This window comes from Trachemys scripta, chromosome 2 (genome assembly GCF_013100865.1).
Source record: "Trachemys scripta elegans isolate TJP31775 chromosome 2, CAS_Tse_1.0, whole genome shotgun sequence".
NCBI classification, from domain to species: domain Eukaryota; kingdom Metazoa; phylum Chordata; order Testudines; family Emydidae; genus Trachemys; species Trachemys scripta.
Genome location: NC_048299.1, coordinates 110,919,301 through 110,941,029, shown reverse-complemented (window position 1 = coordinate 110,941,029; position 21,729 = coordinate 110,919,301). Strand labels below are relative to the sequence as shown.

General features: G+C 41.9%; 2 protein-coding genes across 6 annotated transcripts in view; one reads left to right on the top strand and one right to left on the bottom strand.

The window, feature by feature from the left end:
* INVS (inversin) overlaps positions 1–16,988 on the bottom strand; it is a 200,335-nt gene extending 183,347 nt beyond the window's left edge. For 3 of the 5 annotated variants that reach the window (XM_034761409.1, XM_034761411.1, XM_034761414.1), the window contains exons 1-2: positions 16,866–16,988; positions 1,999–2,134 (exon numbers count right to left, since the gene is read on the bottom strand). In XM_034761409.1, the coding sequence (XP_034617300.1) occupies positions 1,999–2,104 (106 nt within the window). In that variant the 5' untranslated portion in view covers positions 2,105–2,134; positions 16,866–16,988. Of the gene's footprint in view, positions 1–1,998; positions 2,135–9,152; positions 9,236–16,865 lie in introns of those variants that run through there. The other 2 variants (XM_034761410.1, XM_034761415.1) reach the window with 2 other exon arrangements.
* A 179-nt stretch (positions 16,989–17,167) lies between these two features.
* The window catches only part of ERP44 (endoplasmic reticulum protein 44), a 116,911-nt gene continuing 112,349 nt past the window's right edge, over positions 17,168–21,729 (top strand). The window contains exon 1 of the mRNA XM_034761406.1: positions 17,168–17,351. Coding sequence (XP_034617297.1) covers positions 17,295–17,351 — 57 coding nt within the window. The 5' untranslated portion in view covers positions 17,168–17,294. The remainder of the gene's footprint in view (positions 17,352–21,729) is intronic.

The window sequence follows — 21,729 nt, the reverse complement described above, 5'->3', positions numbered from 1 at the left end:
GTGGGAGGGAGTGGAAGGGGCAGGGGCGGGGCTAGGACAGGATGGGGGCGGGGCCAGGACAGGGGCGGGGCTAGGGCGGGGCTCCTCCCGTCCTCTTTTTTGATTGTTGAAATATGGTAACCCTATTTTAGTGCTGCTTTGTGGTGATGAGAAAAGCATAGTTTCACCAACACTGGTGCATAATTCTTTGCTGCTAACTTTTAATGATAATTGCCCAGTCATTTGACAAGTTCAGTCTTGTTTTGGCTAACCCACAGAAACCTTTTCCAGTTTACTTGCAGAGAACTTGATGAAAGCAGAAACTTATGAACACTAGTGTATCTATGGTTTTGAATAGAAGCAAATGTGTGGCAGAAAAACTTCTATAGTGTACTTCGAGCTCTTATTTTCCCAATTCAGAAAATCCAAAATCCACACAGCCCCATCAAGGATCTTCGCTTCAAACAGCAGATAGTGCTGATGGTGGTTCCCTCAAACTTTTTCTATGCTAGAACGTTAAACCATTTATAAATACGGTTTTCAGTGATCTGAATGTAGCCTGTAAATAAGATCCATGCTCTGTGCTTGTTTAATTCATTCATTATTTTCCTTTCTTTTTGCTCTCATCATTAGGTCATTGTAGTTAGTTAAAAGGGCATGATTTGCTTATTTGGCTCTGGAGAGATAACAATTTAGGTGACAACATAAACCAGATAAAACTATTAAATATCACTTCCTAACACAATTTACTACTGCTTCCAGCAAGACTTCATACAATTTCAGAAAGCATGATTATGACATCTTTGTCTGACTAGCACTAGAACAACTTTGAATACTGGTTCAAGGGGAACCATTTCTGAAAACCATTTGTTTAAAACGGTTCAATTTCCCACTCTAGACAGAGTTTCATTGTTCAGATAATTTAAGATCTCTGTACATTTACACACTTGCCCTGCTTATGATAGTGAAACTGCCCAATTCTCATGCTTTTTATGGATGTGACAGACCTCAAACACACACATTGTCTGAAGGCAATAAAATGAGTTTTGAAGATTGCTCATTTTTCAAATTGTACCATGAATAGATGTATTTAGCCAGTAAATTTTATATTTTCAACAAAAATTGAGTGATTTCTTTACATCTCCAAATAAACTGTTAGTCTAACAAGTGTTACTAATAAATGTAAAGGTGAATTGTACATTTGATAGTTAACAAAAATACTAACTAAATTCTTTGGTATTTCCAAGGCACTTATCCTCACGGAGGCCCAAGAGCTTTATTCTCAGAAGTTCTGAGCAAATGGAACTCCCACGGTCTCAGCAGACGTTGCAATTACTCTGCACCTCTGAGAATTGAGCCCTAAGCCCACAACAACAATTACATTTCAAAATTTAAATGAATCCATTTCCAAAGTTATTTAAAAAGTGACAAACTGCAAACTGTAGGCCCTTGGTCAGAGAGGGAGTGTGAAATCTTAGTTCCATTCAAGTCAATGAGACCAGAATTTCGCCTCGTGTCTTCAACTGTTTGGAAATAACCTAGAACACTACCAAAAACTAAGTAACAAATAGGGTTTTGGTTTATTTTTCTGAAATTCTGTGTAGTAATAAAACGTTGCTTCTCCACACATTCACGTGACTCAAGCAATTGGAGAGAACTTTACCAAACTTTCCAGAAATTTAGTCACCTTTGGCGAGTATAACCACATGAAATTTCACCCAAAGGGGAATTTGGTCAAAATGTTAAATTGCCCAAAACAGGTGTTTTAAACCAATGTGCCTCCTTGGTCAGATCACAGTTATTTAATCACTATGATAAATAATAATATTAAATAGAAAAATTAATTACATCAGAGACAATAGATAATAAAAATAGGACTGCATATGTTTACAGGTATTACTAAGAGCATACTTTCACTTAGGATCAGAATAAGGACAGTAATACTGGAAGTTAAATACTGGAGTGAAAAGCTGCCAATTTTAGATAGCTGAGACATGCATCTATAAAGAGAACACTTACCTGCTATTAACTTTTGGAGGGCACCCTTATCTCCATTAATAGCAGCAGCATGAACTTGAGATGCTAACGAGGAACCATTGAACAGCCAGTTCTCTGAAACATTCATACTCTTCCCAGGTATTGTAACAGGCTGAATCTGCACCAACAACATTTTTGGTTAAAAAAATATATATATTTGTACAAATCAAAATGTAATGCAATTTTAATCATGTAATATGAAGACAACTAATGTTAAAGTGGTTAGATTGTGCTGTAAAAACAAAAAAGTGTTCTGCTTTGTGTTAACAAAAACCTCTAACTTAGGCTCAACTAGACAAGCCATACATTAGAGATGTTTGTAACAGTCTTGTTTGCCTAAAAAACAAACCAAACACCAATTGAGACTCTTAGCTGAACTCTCCAAATAGCATAGAATATATATTCATCTACAGTTGAATAGAATGTATTTAAGAATTTTATTTTATCTGCTTGATTCACTAACAGAAGCCTGGCACCAACCGTCCTTTTCCAGTACTTAACATTTGTCATGAATAGTAAACAACCATATTAGTCCAAGTTAAAATTCTCTCTTGAGATTTAGTAATATAGATCCATTTACCAAAGGACCTCAGTGTTCTACAAAGGTGGTAATATACCCATTTTACAGGTCAAGAATCTCCGGTATAGAACAAAGTTGTGAGGTATCATTGGAAAGTTTACAATTTACTGAATGTGTTTCTTCAATTTGTATGCATGTATCATTTCTGTATCTGAAGTTAGGTGCATTGTCTATGTAACGATTACAACTGTGTGGGTATGTGCTTGGGAAACACCCACCAGACAGTAAGCAATCAGCTTTAATGGGCCATTAGGAAAAGACAATGAGTCTTTGGAGATGCGGATCCCCCATCTTCCCAGGAGTTCCTTCCTATGGACCATGCAAATAAACCTTGTCTCATAGTTTCCCTAACACTGCAAGGTCATGTGATGATCTTTTGTACCAGAGGACATTACCTTGGACACTGCTGGTACTTTTCCACAGGAAACAAAGGCTTCCCGCCTTATGTAATTTCTATTTAAGGCTGGGAAGCAAGGCAATCTGAGCATTCCAGTTGCTTCCTCACCTGAGAAGGAAGACTGCTGAAAGCTCCTGAAGAAACCAAGGAACTAAGCTAGGGGAAGGCAAGGGCTGAGTCCTGGCTGAGAACAGGGGTCTAGCCTTTAAAGAGACATAACTGGAACTCTGAGCTGCAGAACTCTACAACCTGCCTAAACAACACTTAGGGTGAGAAATTACTGTGTGTAACCTGTATCTTTAGTGTATTAAGCTTAGTTTGCATGTTTTATTTTATTTGCTCAGTAATCTGCTTTGCTCTGTTTGCTACCCCTTATAAATCACTTAAAATTTATCCTTTGTAGTTAAACAACATATTTCTTGTTCATTTCAAAACCGTTTGTGCAATTCATATGGCGGGGGGGGGGGGGAAGCTGTGCATCTCTCTCTCCACATTGAGGGAAAGGGCAAATTTTTATAAGTTTGCACTGTGCAGATCTTTCTATACAGCAGAAGACAACATTAATTGTGGGTTTATACCCCAAAGGAGGTGTGCACGTGAGTGCTGGGCAATCCCTGAGCTGATTCCTCCCAAATAGAGCTGATCTCAGCATCTGTGTCCATAAGAACGGCCGTACTGGGTCAGACCAAAGGTCCATCTAGCCCAGTATCCTGTCTACCGACAGTGACCAATGCCAGGTGCCCCAGAGGAAGTGAACCTAACAGGTAATGATCAAGTCATCTCTCTCCTGCCATCCATCTCCACCCTCTGACAAACAGAGGCTAGGGACACCATTCCTTACCCATCCTGGCTAATAGCCATTAACGGACTTAATCTCCATTAATTTATCTAGTTCTCTTTTAAACCCTGTTATAGTCCTAACCTTCACAACCTCCTCAGGCAAGGAGTTCCACAAGTTGACTGTGTGCTGTGTGAAGAAGAACTTCCTTTTATTTGTTTTAAACCTGCTGCCCATTAATTTCATCTGGTGGCCCCTAGTTCTTGTATTATGGAAACAAGTAAATAACTTTTCCTTATTCACTTTCTCCACACCACTCATGATTTTATATACCTCTATCATATCCCCCCTTAGTCTCCTCTTTTCCAAGCTGAAAAGTCCTAGCCTCTTTAATCTCTCCTCATATGGGACCCGTTCCAAACCCCTAATCATTTTAGTTGCTCTTCTCTGAACCTTTTCTAATCCCAATATATCTTTTTTGAGATGAGGAGACCACATCTGTCTGCAGTATTCAAGATGTGGGCATACCATGGATGTATATAAGGGCAATAAGATACTCTCCATCTTATTCTCTATCCCCTTTTTAATGATTCCATTTGCAGCTGGGTGTGTGTGTGTGTGCGCGCGCGCTGGAGAAGGCTTGAGGGCCTGGCACAGCTAGAACAGGATGGGGAAACCCAGTCTGGCGGAAGCAGTGGGACCCCAGCTCATCAGGTGGCATCCCACACCGGGGGTCCAACCGGTCACACATCCTATTTCATAAAAATGTTAGCTTTTGCTTTTCCAAAAAAAGAAAAGTTTCTAGTCTTTGTGGTTGCAGAGAAAAGTTTGAAAATGTGTCCTGATTCTATACTAAAGGTCCAAAAATCTGGAGGCAAACGAAAAGAACCCCAATTTTTTTTTATTTCATACTTTCTAAGCTAATATCACAATTTTGGGGGGGGCTGACTCATGATTTTTGAATGCTTGGGGTTGGCAATACTGAAGCAGTCTTTAAATTCCATTTTGCAGTCTTTTAAACAATACACAGAGGAGGCCCTTCCCTGTGTAGCAACTTGGCTATTGATCCATGCCCAGCAGTGGTTTTCCTCTATGTAATAACTGCTCCCCAGCTGATTCTAAGGTCTGTCACTTAACCCTTGCCTCTCCACAGCCCTATGGCTTTCTTCCTCAACTACACTTCTGACTTCCTACAAATTACATCCAGTAACATATATTTAGGCAAAAATGTAATACAAACTAAGCTGATATGCAGCTATTGCTGTTGAGTTTTTGCCTGACAAAGAAACTGAGACTTAGGAATTATATACCAGTCTAGGGAAAAAGTAAATAAACAAAACCTGAATAATGGGGAGAGAAGAGATTACTGTATCTTTTAAAAAAGCAATGCAAATGCAACATCTGACTTAGAGCGGGATATATAGTCTACTTGGACCTTGCACACAGGATAGGACTGCTAAAAATGTTGTTCTTTTCTGATTTATTAAAGTTGATCACATTTACATTTGATGATGTATTCCGGGATGTTACTCAGAGGGTGACTGATTTCCTTTTTTGAGTTAGTGGAAAACTAGCTACCCTTTGATACATTTTCCCTTGCCAGTTTCTCTTCTTGCTCCTGTGAAAAAAAGTTCCAGTATATCTTTTCCAACAATGCCCCAAAAGGCCACAAAAAGATAAAAGGCCTAACACAATTAGATCTTCCTTTCACTGGGGAAGGGGAAAAACCTAGGAAATCCACTAGGGACCTTGCTATGTCAATCTAATAAATGGGGAGGTGCTCATATACCATAGTGATGGTTTTTGTACACAGCTGTAAGACACGCATAGATTATGTTAGTTAATGCATAATAAATTGGGGGGAAATAGTGTCTCCTAAATTTCTGCAATTGGCTCCTACAAAATTCTTCTTCTTCGATAAAGGAACTTGATGACACACTGACATAAGCACCCCCCACCTCCCCTTGCTCTGCATAGCCAGCAGAAGGGTCCCGGGAGCATCAGGGGCTCCAAGACAGCGGGCAGGAGCAATGTGAAGCAGCGGAGGGAGGGGCACCTGAATACACGCTGCCAGCTGGATGTGAATCTGCTAATCAGTTGTGTGGCACTTCAATCACTCCTGGGCGGCCGCTCCAGCGCGCAGCTAACAGGGAACACAGCCTGCCAGTAAGGCCTTGTCTACACTACAGTTTTGTCAGCAAAAGGCACCTTTTTTCAACAAAACAGTGGAGGTGTACACACTACAATGTGACCTTTGCTGACAAAACTGTCCTGTTTTGGTGACGAAACCACCTCAGTGAGAAACACAGTGCTTTCTGCAGAAAAGTTTTAGCGACAAAGCGTCAGTGTAGACACCACACTTGGTTTTGTCACCGTAAATGGCCTCCAGGAGGTGACCCACAATGCCCATCCTGACCACTCTGGTCAGCAGTTCAATCTCTGCTGACCTGCAGCCAGGTAAACAACCATCCGCTCCTCCCACTTTAAAGGCCTGGGAATTTTTAAAATTCCACTTCCTGTTTGCTTGGCGTGGCGAGCTCACATCACATCTTCCCAGCTGACTGCTTACCACATTGGAGCTGCCGTATTCTCCTGCTTGGACCAATGCGGAGCTGTTGGATCTGCTCAGTATATGGGGAAAGGAGGCTGTCAAGTCCCAGTTGCACTCCAGCCATAGTAATTTCTATACCTATAGGCAGATTTTTCGCGACTTGTGTAAAAAGGGCTAGGATTGGGACATGGTGCAGTGCAGAGCGAGGATAAGAGAGCTAAAGCAGGCATACCAGAAAGCAAAGGAGGCAAACTGTCACTCCGGTGCTGCACCGGAGTCCAGCTGCTTCTATAAGGAGTTGGACGCTATCCTCAGCGGTGACCCCACCGCCATGAGTCCTCTGGATACTTCAGTGGTGCTGCAGGCAGTGGAAAGTGGACCTAGCCCAGAGGACAAGGTCATGGACAAAGAAGTGGAGTTAGAGGATGATGTGGGGGTCCACAGTGAAGTCTCTAGGTGGGGTGGCAAGTCAAGAACCCTTCTCCACTCTGGAGGTGTCTATCCAGTCCCTGCCGTCCCTCTCCGGTGAGCAAGAAGCAGGAGAGGAGACCCTGGTAAGTGGTGTATTTTTTTTGTTTTGTTTTGTTTTTTTTGAGTTCATACTGCTCAATGAAAATGGAGGTAGACACGGGAGTCCTGCCTATACTATGGCTCCTACTGGGGCTAAAAATGGTTTAGCTCACCCCGTGGTAGTACAGGCAACAATTTCTTTATAAAATTCTCTTGTATAGATGGGACTTTAGAGTCACCAGATGAGCAAAAAAAATATACATTTAAAAAGAAATACAAGGAACTCAACATGTGAGTTGAGCAAGCAACTTATGCTAAGAATTATGCAGAGGGAGTGATACAAGTGTAAGCAGGAACTGAATGAGCTCTCCTCCACATCTAGTGATGAACTGGGGGAAAAAGACTTCAGAAGCAGGCGTTATTTGCATGGACATACCTATTCTAGAGTCTAGGCGTTCATTTTACAGTTCACTGGACGTGGTGCGAGGAACGTCAGGAGCTGGGAGTCCTGGTGCCACAGATCAAGAATATGGAACATACAGTCATCACTCTGAGAGCTAGAACTATGCTGGAGGACCCTGAAAGATGCCATCTATGGGCAGTACATGGAAAACCTGAGACGGAAGCCAGACCACGGCAAGGCCTTCGAGGTGAGGTGCAAGTGGGATGCTAGCAACCACTTCCTACCCGGGGGCAGTTTCACCCGATTTGCCGACAGAGAGACACTACCCACGTCTTGTGTAGCTGCAAGTCCCATTCAAGAGCCTGGCAGCTGTACCACAATGCCATCCAAGATCACCTAGTCAAAGCCATCCCATTAACTGTGAAGAACGTTGCAGTGAACTCTGCTATCCCAGGAATGGACAATCAACTGCAACTGGACATTGTCATCACTAAAAAGGAACAGAAGAAGATCCTCATGGTACACACCACAGTTCCATTTCAGAACAGGACCCTGGCCTTCCTCGATGCTAGAGCTCAAAAAGGTGGAGAAATACATCCCTCTGGCCAATGCCTTCAGAGCTAGGAGTTACGAGGTTCAAACACACACACTGATTGTCGGAGTCCTGGGCGCATGGGATCCTAGTAATGAGCAAGTGTTGCGGGAATGTGGAATCAGTCAGCACTACACTCAGCTGATGTGATAACTCATGGTATCTGACACCATCAGGTAATCAAGGGACATCTATTTAGAACACATCACCAGACAATGGCAATATCAGGAGAGATGAGCTGGAGTGCCACTGAGAAGCAAAGTCAGAAAAGTAACTGAAATACTGCTCTAATGAATTGCATTTATTAAGAGACAACTTATCCTAAATTCTCAATTACAGAAGGACAATCTACACTCCCTGTTATATCTGCTTTCCACAAACTACTCTTAGTATGACTTTTTATGAGTGATGTACATGAATATTTGGATGCCAGTATCTAAATTGTATCATTAACAAGGTGGATAAAAAACAATGATTTCTTTAAAAAAAAAAAATATTTTTTTTTGATAAAATGCTTTTTGAGGAAAAAACTTATCTAAACATAGTTTTAATTAAGAAACATTATAGCTCAAAGGTCTCATCATGGAATAGGGATTATAAATTCTAATTCTATAGTAGGAGAATATATTTATGTCATGTTCAAGAAAAATTTTGTAAATGAATTCCAACAGTTCATGGATTAGGAACCCAATCTTATGGGGTTTCAGGGGCTTCTGTATAGACTTAGTAAAAAGCAACAGAGGGTCCTGTGGCACCTTAAGATTTATATATGTATAGATTTAGGTTACTCTTTCTATCTACCCAATGGGACTCAGTGTTCAGTCTAGAAGATACCGTCAGAGATGATTAGTTTTGCAGTTCTCAAACTGTGGATTTGTGTCTCCAGAGAGAACATGCTTGTTAACAGCAAAAATGTTTTTAAATAAATCAATAATATACAGAGTTGAGAAATAACAGACCTCAACCCTATTGTCCCTCTGCAAATTTGTGTACACAGAGTCAATCCCTTACCTCTCTCTAAAAGTGCAAAGTTTCAAGAAGTTCAATGAATAGAAGATTGTTGGGGACAGAATAGATCTGGACAAGGAGAAGTCTGGAGATAAATATGAGAAGGGAGGGACAGGCAGTAGAAACTAAAGTGAAACTGTTTGAGCAGCATATTCCAGAAGTTTTGAGGTCTTTCATTGATTTGAGATCTACCATACCATTCTCTCACTAGAAGGGAAAAGCTATAATGGCAGCAGGCTGTAAAAGAGACCCAGTTTGAGAATAAGAACCATTCAAGAAATATATGTTTGCTGATTATGTTTTAAAGAAAGTCACACCCGTGAACTGGTGGAAGTCACTTAAGCACTTGGATTCAGAGACTGTTGATGTGATAATCTCATTTTTAATAGCAGTAGCTTCTTGAGCCGGTGTAGAAAGAATATTTTCCTCCTCTGGATTAATTCATTCCAAACTGAGAAATCATTTGGGACCTGAAAAAGCAGGAAAGCTTGTTTTTCTTTTCTAGATTATGAACAAACAGGAAAATGAAGGTGAAAACAACGGAGTTAGCTGCAGAAGCCAATATTTTAACTTTCTCATGTTGACCTGGCTGACACAATCGATTTATTTATTTTTTTTAATATTTCATGTAACTATTTTAGTTAATAACAATTTTAATAAAAACAAATCTGATTTTAAAAACTTGAACGTTTAACTAAATTCAAGAAGTCATACGCTTGTTTTATTAACATATTTTTTGTTTTCTTTTGAAGAAAAAAAATCCAGAATACATAACGTTGTTGTTTTAGTAAAAAAAACAAAAAAAACAAAAAAACCACACACAACATTTTAAATGTCTGTCTGGTGATGTTCTCCTCCTAACACAGCATGACAAGAAAATCCTCCAAATATTAATGATTAACCTGTTGAATTGGAGATAGTTCACCTCCCAATGACTTCATAAATATCTGCTTCAGTTACCTTTGGTAAATGAAATAACCAAACAATCATTCATTTTCTAATATAGCTGAAAAACTAATCTGAAAAGTTTTCAAAATAAATCACTTTTCAAATGTATACTGTGTACCTTCTAAAAATGAAACATACATCTATCTCTGAGTTGTGAATAATATGTATTGAGGTTATAACAGCCAACAAGAATGCACTTTTATGTAGAAATCCATGATTAAATCAAGTCTTCGTGACTAGTGATTTAAATCAAATCCACCCTGAATTAAATTTATTAACCTAAATTTGGGATATTGCAGATTATGTACTATATGTACTTTATGACTTTTAAACCAAACATCACAGTTAACTCACCCGATTAACCCAAAAAAATTAATCGCGATTAATGGCAGTTTTAATCGCACTTTAAACAATAGAATAACAAATGAAATTGATTACTGTATTTTCTGGCGTATAAGACTACTTTTTAACCCAGGAAAATCTTCTCAAAAGTCGGGGGTCGTCTTATACGCCGGGTGTCTTCTTATAGGGCGGGTGCTGAAACTTCCGAGCCGGACTGGAGAATCTGCGGTCGCCGCATATGGTGTGGGGAGCTCAAAAACGGCCGCGGCCGCATCCCTGCCCAATGACGAGGTGAGGGGGCGCCTCACCGGGAAGGTGTAAGTGAAGGGCGGAGCAAGCTGCAGGCGTCCGGGACGCCCGGGGTATGGAAAAAAGAGAGAGTGCGGCGCTGTGCCCAGAAAAACACGCCTCTTTCACCCGTCTGGCCCGCCCTTGTATCCTATTACCGTACCTCCTTCTCTGCCTCTCAGATCTCGCTCCTGAGGACTGCAGTGAAGCGGCGCAGTCACGCATGTGCGAGATCTGAGAGGCAGAGAAGGAGGTAATAGGATACAAGGGCGGGCCAGACGGGTGAAAGAGGCGTGTTTGCGCTATTGCTCTGATAGTCTTGGAGACAGGGAGGGCTGGGCAGGCAGGGAGAGCTGACCAATCCAAGCAGGCTTTGTATACAACAACCAGCCAATCGCCGGTAAGGTACATCGCTTGCCGTGATTGGCTGGTTGTTGTATACTGGGTACCACATACAGTACAGCACCAGTATCTGTACCTGTTCATACAGTATAGCACCAGTACATACAGTACAGTATACAAATGTCCAACAGTCAAAACCCCATCATGGCTCCACCAGCAAGAAGAAAGAAATATGAAGCCAGTTTTAAACTTAAAGTTGTAAACTTTGCCATGGAACATAATAACTGCGCTGCTGCAAGACAATATGGAGTAAAAGAAAAGATGGTTCGGGACTGGAAAGCAAATGAAAAAGCATTAAAGAGTATGCCAAGGGGTAAGTGTGCATTAAGAAGAGGCACTCCACATTGGCCAGAACTCGAAAAACATGTAGCAGACATGGTGAATGAGCATCGCCAAAACGGTTATGTAGTGACACGAAATAAAATACATTTGTTTGCACTTCAGTGGGCCAAATCTAACCCAGATCACAGCAACAGATTTAAGGCCACTGTATCCTGGTGTACTAGATTCATGGGAAGGCATAATATGGTACTGAGGCAAAAGATGAAAATTGCCCCAAAATTACCTGCAGATCTTGATAGCAAAGTAAATAGTTTCCATCGATACATAATACAACAGCACACTAAACATGGCTATGCGTTAAGTAGTATTGGAAATATGGATGAAACTCCAATGAATTTTGATATGGTTGGAAATAAAACTGTCCATCAAAAAGGTGAAAAAACAATTTTAATTAAAACAACAGGACATGAGAAGTCCAGTTTTACAGTGGTACTAGGATGCACAGCTGATGGCGCCAAACTGAGACCAATGATTATTTTTAAAAGAAAAACAATGCCGAAATTCAAGTTCCCTGTTGGTTGTTTTGTACATGTGAATGAAAAAGGCTGGATGGATGAAGAAGGGGTAAAGCTATGGCTTGATAATGTATGGAGCAGGCGACCAGGTGGACTTATTCAAAAATGTAGTCTACTGGTGTGGGATATGTTCAGGGCTCATTTAACTCCCAGCACCAAGCAAATGCTTGCAAGACTAAACACAGATGCGGCAGTTATTCCTGCAGGATTGACATCGTTGGTACAGCCACTGGATGTGTGCCTAAACAAGCCATTTAAAGATCGCATTCAAGAACAGTGGAATGAATGGATGGTTAGCGGCGAAAAGTCATTCACAAAAGGAGGAAACATGCGTGCTCCACAGTTGGATGTTTTGTGCAAGTTTGTCATAAAAGCCTGGAATGATATTGATGCAGAAACAGTAATCAAGTCTTTCAAGAAGTGTGGCATATCAAATTCATTAGATGGTATGGAGGACGACTACTTGTGGCAAGATGAAGAGGAAGCCGAAGCTGAGACCACACCATCTGATACGGAATTCGATCCATACGATGACTGCCTTACAAATGTATCACAAGATGTCATTGATGTACTTATGATATCAGATGACGAACAGGAGGATTTTGAAGGCTTTTAAAGGGAAACTGTCACGCCAACAAAACCTGTAAAAATACCGTAGCTTGCAGTTATGATGGGCGTTGCTAACTCGCCAGGGACTTGCCCGGCACTTGCTCTCTCTCTCTTGTTTGTTATCTTCCTCCTATCATCATCAGTTCCAGTTTGGTTGACAGCTTAGAAAACAAACAGCATGGCAGCTCCCATGGGTTTATTGTCTTATCCTTCCTTTCAGCTTTAGAGTGAATTAGGAAAAGTTTAATCCACTTGCATTGTTTTATGTTTACATGTTTGATGACAAACAGCCTTATGTTTATAAGTGACAGTTTTCCTGCTAAGTACCTGCATGTCATAAGCATTTGAATTAAAATTACCATATTGAAATCAAATCTGATGTTTTTTTAATTTTTTTTTGGTGTGCGTTGGAAGAGGGGTAGTCTTATACGGCGAGTATATCCCAAACTCTATATTTTAACTGGAAAAGTTGGGGGTCGTCTTATACGCCCAGTCGTCTTATACGCCGGAAAATACGGTAAATATTTTGGATGTTTTTCTACATTTTCAAATATATTGATTTCAATTACAACATAGAATACAAAGTGTACAATGCTCACTTTATATTATTGTTTTTATTACAAATATTTGCGCTGTAAAAATGATAAAAGAAACATTTTTCAATTCCCCTCATACAAGTACTGTAGTGCAATCTCTTTATCGTGAAAATGCAACTTACAAATTTAGAGTTTTTTGTTACATAACTGCACTCAAAATCAAAATCAAAACTTTAGAGCCTACAAGTCCACTCAGTTCTATTTTTCATTCAGCCAATCGCTAAGACAAACTAGTTTGTTTACATTTATGGGAGATAATGCTGCCCGTTTCTTATTTACAATATCACCAGAAAATTAGAACAGGCATTCACATGGGACTTTTGTAGTTGGCATTGCAAGGTATCTACGTGCCAGATATGCTAAACATTCGTATGGCTTTTCATGCTTCTATCACCATTGCAGAGGACATGCTTCCATGCTGATGACGCTCGTTAAAAAAATAATGCGTTAATTAAATTTGTAACTAAACTCCTTGGGGGAGAATTGTATGTCTCCGGCTGTATTTTACCCACATTCTGCCATACATTTCATATTATAATAGTCTTGGATGATGACACAGCACACGTTGTTCATTTTAAGAACACTTTAGCTGCTGATTTGACAAAACGCAAAGGTACCAATGTGAGATTTCTAAAGACAGCTATAGCACTCGACCCAAGGTTTAAGAATCTTAAGTGCCTTCCAAAATCTGAGAGGGACGAGGTGTGGCACATGCTTTTAGAAGTCTTAAAAGAGCAATACTCCGATGTGGAAACTACAGAACCTGAACCACCAAAACATAAAATCAACCTTCTGCAGGTGGCATTTGACTCAGATGATGAAAATAAACATGCGTCAGTCCGCACTGCTTTGGATTGTTATCAAGCAGAACCCGTCATCAGCATGGACACGTGTTCTCTGGAATGGTGGTTGAAGCATGAAGGGACATATGAATCTTTAGCACATCTGGCATGTAAATATCTTACCATTGCAGCTACAACAGTGCCATGCGAACACCTGTTCTCGCTTTCAGGTGACATTGTTAACAAGAAGTGGGCAGCATTATCTCCTGCAAATGTAAAGAAAGTTTTTTGTCTAAGCGATTGCCTGAACAAGAAATAGGATTGAGTGGACTTGTAGGCTCTAAAGTTTTGCATTGTTTTGTTTTTGAGTGCAGTTTTTTTTGTACATAATTCTCCATTTGTAAGTTCAACTTTCATGATAAAGAGATTGCACTCCAGTACTTAGTATTTTTCAGTTCACCTAATACATTTCTTTTGTTTTTTTTACAGTGCAAATATTTGTAATAAAAATAAAGTGAGCTCTGTACCACTTTGTATTCTGTAAATAAATGGTATTCTATTATTAACAGTGCGATTAATCACGTAATTCATTTTTTTAATCGCTTGACAGCTCTAATAGACACTCTTTCCTTAACCTGTGTATTAGATAATTTTAACATTAAATGCAGGGATAATGAAATGTTGCTATCCTTAGCGTACTAGTAAAGAGCAGCAGAACTGTACTTAATATGCCCTGACTGACAGGGTCACCCCCTAAACTGAATCTCATTTGCCAAACTGGTAGTAAGGGTGCCAAATCCCAGTGAAAATGAGAGGAGGTAGGAATAGAGACAGGTATTTATACTGGATGATGTAGACTCTGCCTAATAGTTACAGACACCACTTGATTCTCCCTTATGTGGTGTTGAAGGACAGAACTGACTGGACTCAACTGAGAATCCTTGGTTCTGTTCAGTGATTACTAGAACTGAAATCACAGAAGATCAGGTCTGAGAGCTATGCCGTAAGCCTGGCACAGGGGTAGCGTTGTAGTGAATAACAATGAAGAGTCAGCAGCACAGAGGTCCCCTACCACCCAGTGAAATCATTAAGAACTGGGCTAAGTGGTGGAACCTGAGACCACGCAATTGCAGAAGTGGCAAGCAGCAGAGATAGCAGCAAGGAAGCATGAGCATACGGCAGCAAAGACAGCAGCAGCAAGCAAGTTGCAGAGATGGTGGCAGCAGTAGAGGCATTGCTTGACGCTCGCCATTCCTTTTCAGGGACAGGAACTGAACCCATGAAAACCCCCCTTCAAACTCTGGGTCTTCACTGACCAAATTCAATTAACTGTGAGAGGGGTGCAATAGAGGGAAAGGAGATGGTAGGGAACGGAGGCAAAAGACACTGCCCAGCATACTGTGGGGTGGGTGTTGGTTTATGGCTACCTGCTTTTGAATTGTGGCTGTGGTAGTTTCACAAATTAAATTCACTCAAGATGTGCTTGTGAAAGTACAAATCAACCATAGGTGTTTCCAATCATCCGGTTATTATATAATTAACATCTCTGTATGAATTAGGTTATTACACTGAAAATTTTTATTAATGAATACACTTCCTACTTGTTTTAAATGTCCTTAAAACTTGAATCCTGCAGTTAGGAACAGTAATTTACCTGGATGCTGGCAACATTACATTTTAATCATGACTACAAAAAATATGGATAATTACTTAGACATCAATAGGACTTAAATTATATGAGATTTCATAATAAATTATGATGATTCTTGCTCACATACACAAGGTTAAAGTGACATCACTTTCCTGTGTTGGCAAAATACCAACTTGTTAAATTTTAAGACAATAACAAAGCAGTTGTGCCAAATTTTGATTGATACATGCTTTGCATGTATAACAGCATAGTTCATTGAAAGATACAAGCATTCTAAAAATATGAATGAAGTAGATATTACAGTAATTTTATATCTAGAGAAACTGAGAAAGATGTTAGGGTCGAATGTATCAGACTGAGTATCTAAAGTTCAGCACATAAATTCAAATTTAAACCAAATATGATTTGAATAGAGGTTTCAGTGTCTAAATTTGGACACCCATGTCTGTAAAATTTGGGCAAAGTAACCTGCCCTTGGTCAAACATGTAGTCTGTGGTAGAGTCAGGAACAGATTCCAGATCTCTTAACTCCAAACTTATGCTTCACTCACAGGATAATGAGCACCATAGCACACTTAACTGAAGTTGATCTGCAAATGAGTTTTTAAAATGGCCTTGTGTCCTGTTTTGGTTCTTTATACTTGTTTTTACATTAGAAATACAAAGAATAGTTTGAATTAGAGCTGCTCAAAGGGTTTTAAATGTTCCATTCAATTGTATTTAACCATTTTGCTATTCTCTGAGTTCCCTCCAGTTTATTGATAACTAAACATATTTTGGAATCCAGCTACTACAGTATTTGACACCCAAGAATGCTTGTAGGAAGTAAACAAATACCTTAATTACATACCACTGCACAAGAAGTTACTTTCCTGGCTATGGCCTAAACCAATGAAAATCCAGTTTGTTGATGCTGGCATTAGCAATGTGTGGTATTTTTTTTTAAACTGAAGCACACAGTTGCTATGGCAACATACAATAAAATTAATAAACAACCACACTATTTTTAATTAGAAAATCCCTAGCTGAGTTTAAAAACCAGAACAAAATACAGACAAACTGAACTGTCCTGAACATTGCCTGGGTAGTCACTAGGGTTGCCAACTTGGGTTGGATGTATTCCTGGAAATTTCATCACATGACATAATCTTTAATTAAAGATTAATCTTGAATCCCGGGAGACTCCAGGGCAATCCTGGAAGGTGTCAACCCCCTGTCAGCCACTGGTGACCATGAGCAGCGGCACACATTGGTAGCCGGGTACCGCGGTGATGAGCGAGCTGGACATACATTGGGAGCCCAGGGAGTGGCGGGGTCCATGGGCTGGGAGCCGAGGGGACGGCAGGGGCCCGGCTAGCGGGACATTTTAAAAACAAAATCTCTTCAGAGACGGGGAAGATTTTCGGCTTCACCCACGAGCCACTCGTGGGGACCGGGGCTCCCGGCGCTACCGCCCCGCTCCCGCAGCCACCCGGGGCCGAGGGCTCAGCGGGTGCCGCGGAAGCCGCCGGGCAAGGCTGAGAGGCACCGCGCACGGGACCGCCCCGCTACTCACCTGGGCCGCCGCCGCGGGGCCCCTCCCGGCGCTGAGGGAGGGGAGGAGCGCGGGCCTGTTGGGGCCGCCCCCAGTGCATTGTGGGAGTCGCCCCACTCCGCTCAGTTCTGCGCGCGCGGGAGATGTGCGGCGGCGGCGGCGGGGACTACCTTTCCCAGAAGGCAGAGGCCTACGACGGCCCCGCCTCCGCGCTCAGCGAGATGCATGGCGGGAAATGGTGTTCCGCGCGCCTCTGCGCGCAGGACTGCAATTTCCGGCGTGCCCCGCGCCGCGCTGAACGCCCCCCCTCCCCGGAAGTGTGTGGCTGGGGCGGGAGCTCTCAGTGGAACTTGTCCGGGGTGTTTCCTGGAGACGGGGGAAGTGAGGAGCCGGAGCTGCCGCCGCCACTGGGAGCCGCATCACCCCCGCCCCTAGTGTGACTGATCTACCATGAGACCCGCCATCTTCCTGCCCCCGCCTGACCCCGGCTGCGTCCTCCTGATCTTGGTGAGTGACCGGCCCAGCCGCACCCCCTGCGAGCCCGGCGCTGCGCCTCCCGCCGCCCCTGCGAGCCCGGCGCTGCCCCGCTCTCACCGGCCTGCGCGGCGGCGGCGGCTGCCGCAGGGGGCACTGGCTCCTAGTCAGTGTCCCGGGATGCGCTGGGAGCTGAGGCGGGAGTGGGGTGGGACGGAGCTAAGGGAGGGGGCGGGCGGCAGGTGTCCTGGCTAGTGTGTGACTAGTTTCCCATAGTGAGTCCTGGGCTCCCCTCCGCGCTTCCTCGTGTAGTTTCAGGCACATCTTGCCCTGTCTGCGCGGGGGGGGGGGGGGGTGTCACTGGGCGGGGGCACCAGCTGGCTGCTGCGGGCTCGGTTTATCGGGGCGGGTACTCTGGGGCGAGCTGTGGTGCTGCTCTCGCCCCTTGACACCCCCCTCCCCCCATGGAAGCTCCGGGCCGTGTGTGTGCGGTGCGGGGTGCCTGGCTCGCAGCGCCGCCGCATGTGGTGCCCGGAGGGGGCTAGCGGCGGCTCGGGAGCAGCTCCCCGGTTGGCGGACTTCTCTGTTGTGGCTCAGCCTGATAGGCTGCGAACCCGGAACGAGTCGGTCACGCCGGCTGTAGGGCGGGGCAGCGGCTTGGGCGGGGAGCGTACCCCGGGCAGCAGGGTCCTCTCCATCGAGGAGCATCGCTTACCGGCTCCTGTACCCGCTTCACAAATACCAGAGCGAGTCCCAGCAGATCTCAAAAGCGGGGGGAATGAACATTTCCCTGATCTGAGTAAAAAAGAAACTAATCTAATGGGGAGCCTGCAGTTTCTTCATTTGTAATAATCCTAGACCTTAGTGACAATAGAAAAGAGAGTTCTGAAAAATGTCTTTGTGTTTGACGGTTTCCCTTCAGATTCTCATTGTCAGGTGTTTTTAAAATTATACATTTATTAGAATCCTTGTTGCTGTGTTAAAACAGCAGATTTTCTAGTGGAGCAAATGTAAAGTATACTTCTAGCATTTCATTCAAATTGACAGTGAAAGTGTTTCACTTTCTGTTTCTCATGAGCATATGTGGAGTCTTAATATTTGCAACCCACTTTTGAAAACGCACTGAGTACAAAAGCCTGTATTTATAAATAGCAACAAGGCTTTTGTAACTAATGCTGAAAAACATAACTGAATGATCTCATACTGTCAATTCAGTTTTTGTAGTATCTGTCTTTAGGTATGCTATTGAAACGTTTTTTTAAATTAATACCTCATTAATACATGATTAAATTACCTTGTGTAAAAATTTGCACTCTGCTTTATATGAACTTGAAATGATCACTGATATGGACATTTTATACTAAAAGGTTTTTAGTCATCCTTTTCTAGATAGCTTGACTTATTTGTTAACTTGTTTCCACTCTGCTTCCAGAGTGGGCCACATTCTGTTCGCTTTATTGCCTAAGTAATTCATTTAGATACATGGGACTTGTGTGAGTAAGATTAATAGGATTTGGGCCAAGGGTACTAATTTATTTAACTGCTTTATTTTAAACTTTTAGTTAAGAGGAGCCTGGTTTGAAAAAGGAATAATTGAAGCATAGGGGTATGGTAAAAGACTATGGAAAGGGAGGAGAAAATGGCAAGGGGAAAAAGAAGGCTATGACAGGTGAATGGGAAATACAAATAGCCATACAGCTTTAAGGTTAATAACATGCTTAATATATTGTGAGAGTACAAATGGGCATAAATTCATATATTTACATAAATTTACAAATTAGTTGGATCCCTTTGATTCCTGGCAGTTTGCCAATATGACTTTTTATATTTTATGCTACTCTCAGGCAGCTACATTTGAGCCTAACCTAACTGACAATGTTCCTCTAATTTAGTGTTACGGCTGAAAGTTTAAGGGTTTGGGCATATACAAAATTATGGCATGTACAGCAATTGTAATCGGTATTCCTTTTGTATAAGTAACATATACTACTGTATATGCTGATAAATTTGTCTTAGTTTACAAGTACAATGTAACTAAGTTCCAGTTGCTGTGAGAATAATTGTTACTTCCCTGATTATTTGCTTAACTGTATCCCACTGCGTAGTGGATTTCTTGTTGCTTTCAAATACCAAAGCACGCTGTCATGCACTGAAAAGCACAAATATATCTAGAGTTGATGTTTTTGTTGTACAGGGATTCAAATAAATAAATGCTTACAAACCTTGATGCCTCATTTAAAACTTGGTGAAAGATATGGTATTTGTGCATGAAACATTTACTGTTTTGTTTCCAGTATTCAGTTATTTCCTAGATTGCAAGGCCAGAAGAGACCATTGTGATCATCTAGTCTGACCTCTACTGGCCATAGAACTTGCCCAAAATCATTCCCAAAGCAGATCTTTTAGAAAAATATCCAATCTTGATTTAAACATTGTCAGTGATGCAATTGTCATTTGCTAGATGGCCTATATTTTTAGAGGGAACAGCGCTGTTTGAAAGAAGAACCCCACAGTTTGGGGACTGCTGGACTAGCACAACAGGGTCCTGGCCCGTGACAAGGGTGCCTAAGTACCGCAGTAATACAAATAATAAAAATAACTTATAACACTTAATAGAAATGCTAATAACATGAGCAGAAAAGAACTCAGTGCCATTTTGGAATATGAAATACAGGATTTGAGCATACTTCATCTCAGCCTCTAATTGTGAATTGGTTCACTATATTTCAAACAGTTGGTATCCAAAAATACTCTGCATTTAAATAAAAACCCCTCCATGTAGCACCATGATATAAAGACTTTGGTTAAATTATTATAAGTGTTTTACCATCCATATCAGAATCCAGGTATAAAAAATTTAATAACTGTTTATGGCTGCATATAGTTTACTGCTTATACAAAGAGTTCAAATCCTGTATTTTTATTACAATGATACAATAGCTTTAGTTGCATGTATATGAACATTGCTCAACTATGGTTATTGGAACTCTTACATATAACAAAAGAATCAAGCTTTTGTTGTTGCAAGAACTCAGTAGAAATTGGGAAATACAAGGTTGAAAAACAATGCGTATAAGTTAAAAGAAAGTTTTATTCCTTAGTTATTAGTGCAGTCTACATGTATGCACATTTCATGCAGATAGCCTTATTTTTGTGTGTTGATGTTTCAAAAAATGAGTAAGTAATGAGATCAAGAACTTCCATATATTTTAGCTGAAAATCTCTTCATAAATAGATCATCTACTGCAACTTTTCATGTATGTGATTAAAAAGTAACTAGGTATGTGTGTGTGAGGGAAACAGAACAAAGTTGCAGTGCTTGATATTATCAGGGTAATACCCCAAATTTCATATCAAACTTGGTCCTGTGTTGAAAAAGATCACTACACTTACCTGTTTGAGTCAGGTCATTTGCCATCATGTCTTTTAATAGGCAGAGATGATTATAATGTAGGGTATAGCAATATCTCCACGGAATTAGATTTCTGAAGTGTGCCTGCTTAGCACTATGTCATGAAAAGAAAATCAGTCAAACTTTAGTAACATTTTTGCATATCATTTTTATTCTGTGTCTTCACCTACTAAAATATGCTACAAACTCTTCATGTGGGAAAAACATGTCCTTTATTGTTCATATCTGCTATTTCCAGGATTCTGCACACAGCAAACTTTTGGGATTGGCTTTTGTGTTGGTGTACAAGACCCTTTCTATGCCTATGGTTTTGATAGTTTCCAAAAGGTGCTAGATGCTGCACAGACATGTAGAACATATGATCTCCTAGGGGGAAAAAGACAGGGTAAGTACCGTATATACTCGATCATAAGCCAGTTCGTTTATAAGCTGCCCTCCCCCACCCCCCATGATGGATAAGTAAAAATGGAAAAAATGTTATGACCCATTCATAAGCCATCCCTATAATTCAGGGGTTGGCAAACTTTGGCTCCCAGGCCATCAGGATAAGCCACTGGCAAGCCGAGATGGTTTGTTTACCTCGAGCGTCCGCAAGCACGGAGGTAAACCTAAGTATACAAAGCGTCCCAGCGCACCAGGTGCTTACTCTGAGGGGCCGGGACAGCAACTGGTGGGGAAATTTTTTGCGGGGGAGAAGCTGGGGATCAGGGGAGTAACTCCTGTGACCACCCCCCACATAACCCCAACCCTAGCCCGGGACTTCCACACTCTCCCCATCCCATCCCTTCCTACCTTATCTGGGGAGGGCCGGGGAGGATGTCTCTGGCGCGGCCGCAGCCTGTTCCGGCGGGCCGGGCCGGGCGGCGCGGCCGCAGCCTGTTCCGGCGGGCCGGGCCGGGCGGCGCGGCCGCAGCCTGTTCCGGCGGGCCGGGCCGGGCGGCCCCGGAGCTGCAGCTGCTTCTGAGGCTGGAGGGAGAGCAGCGTGGCCAGAAGCGGAGA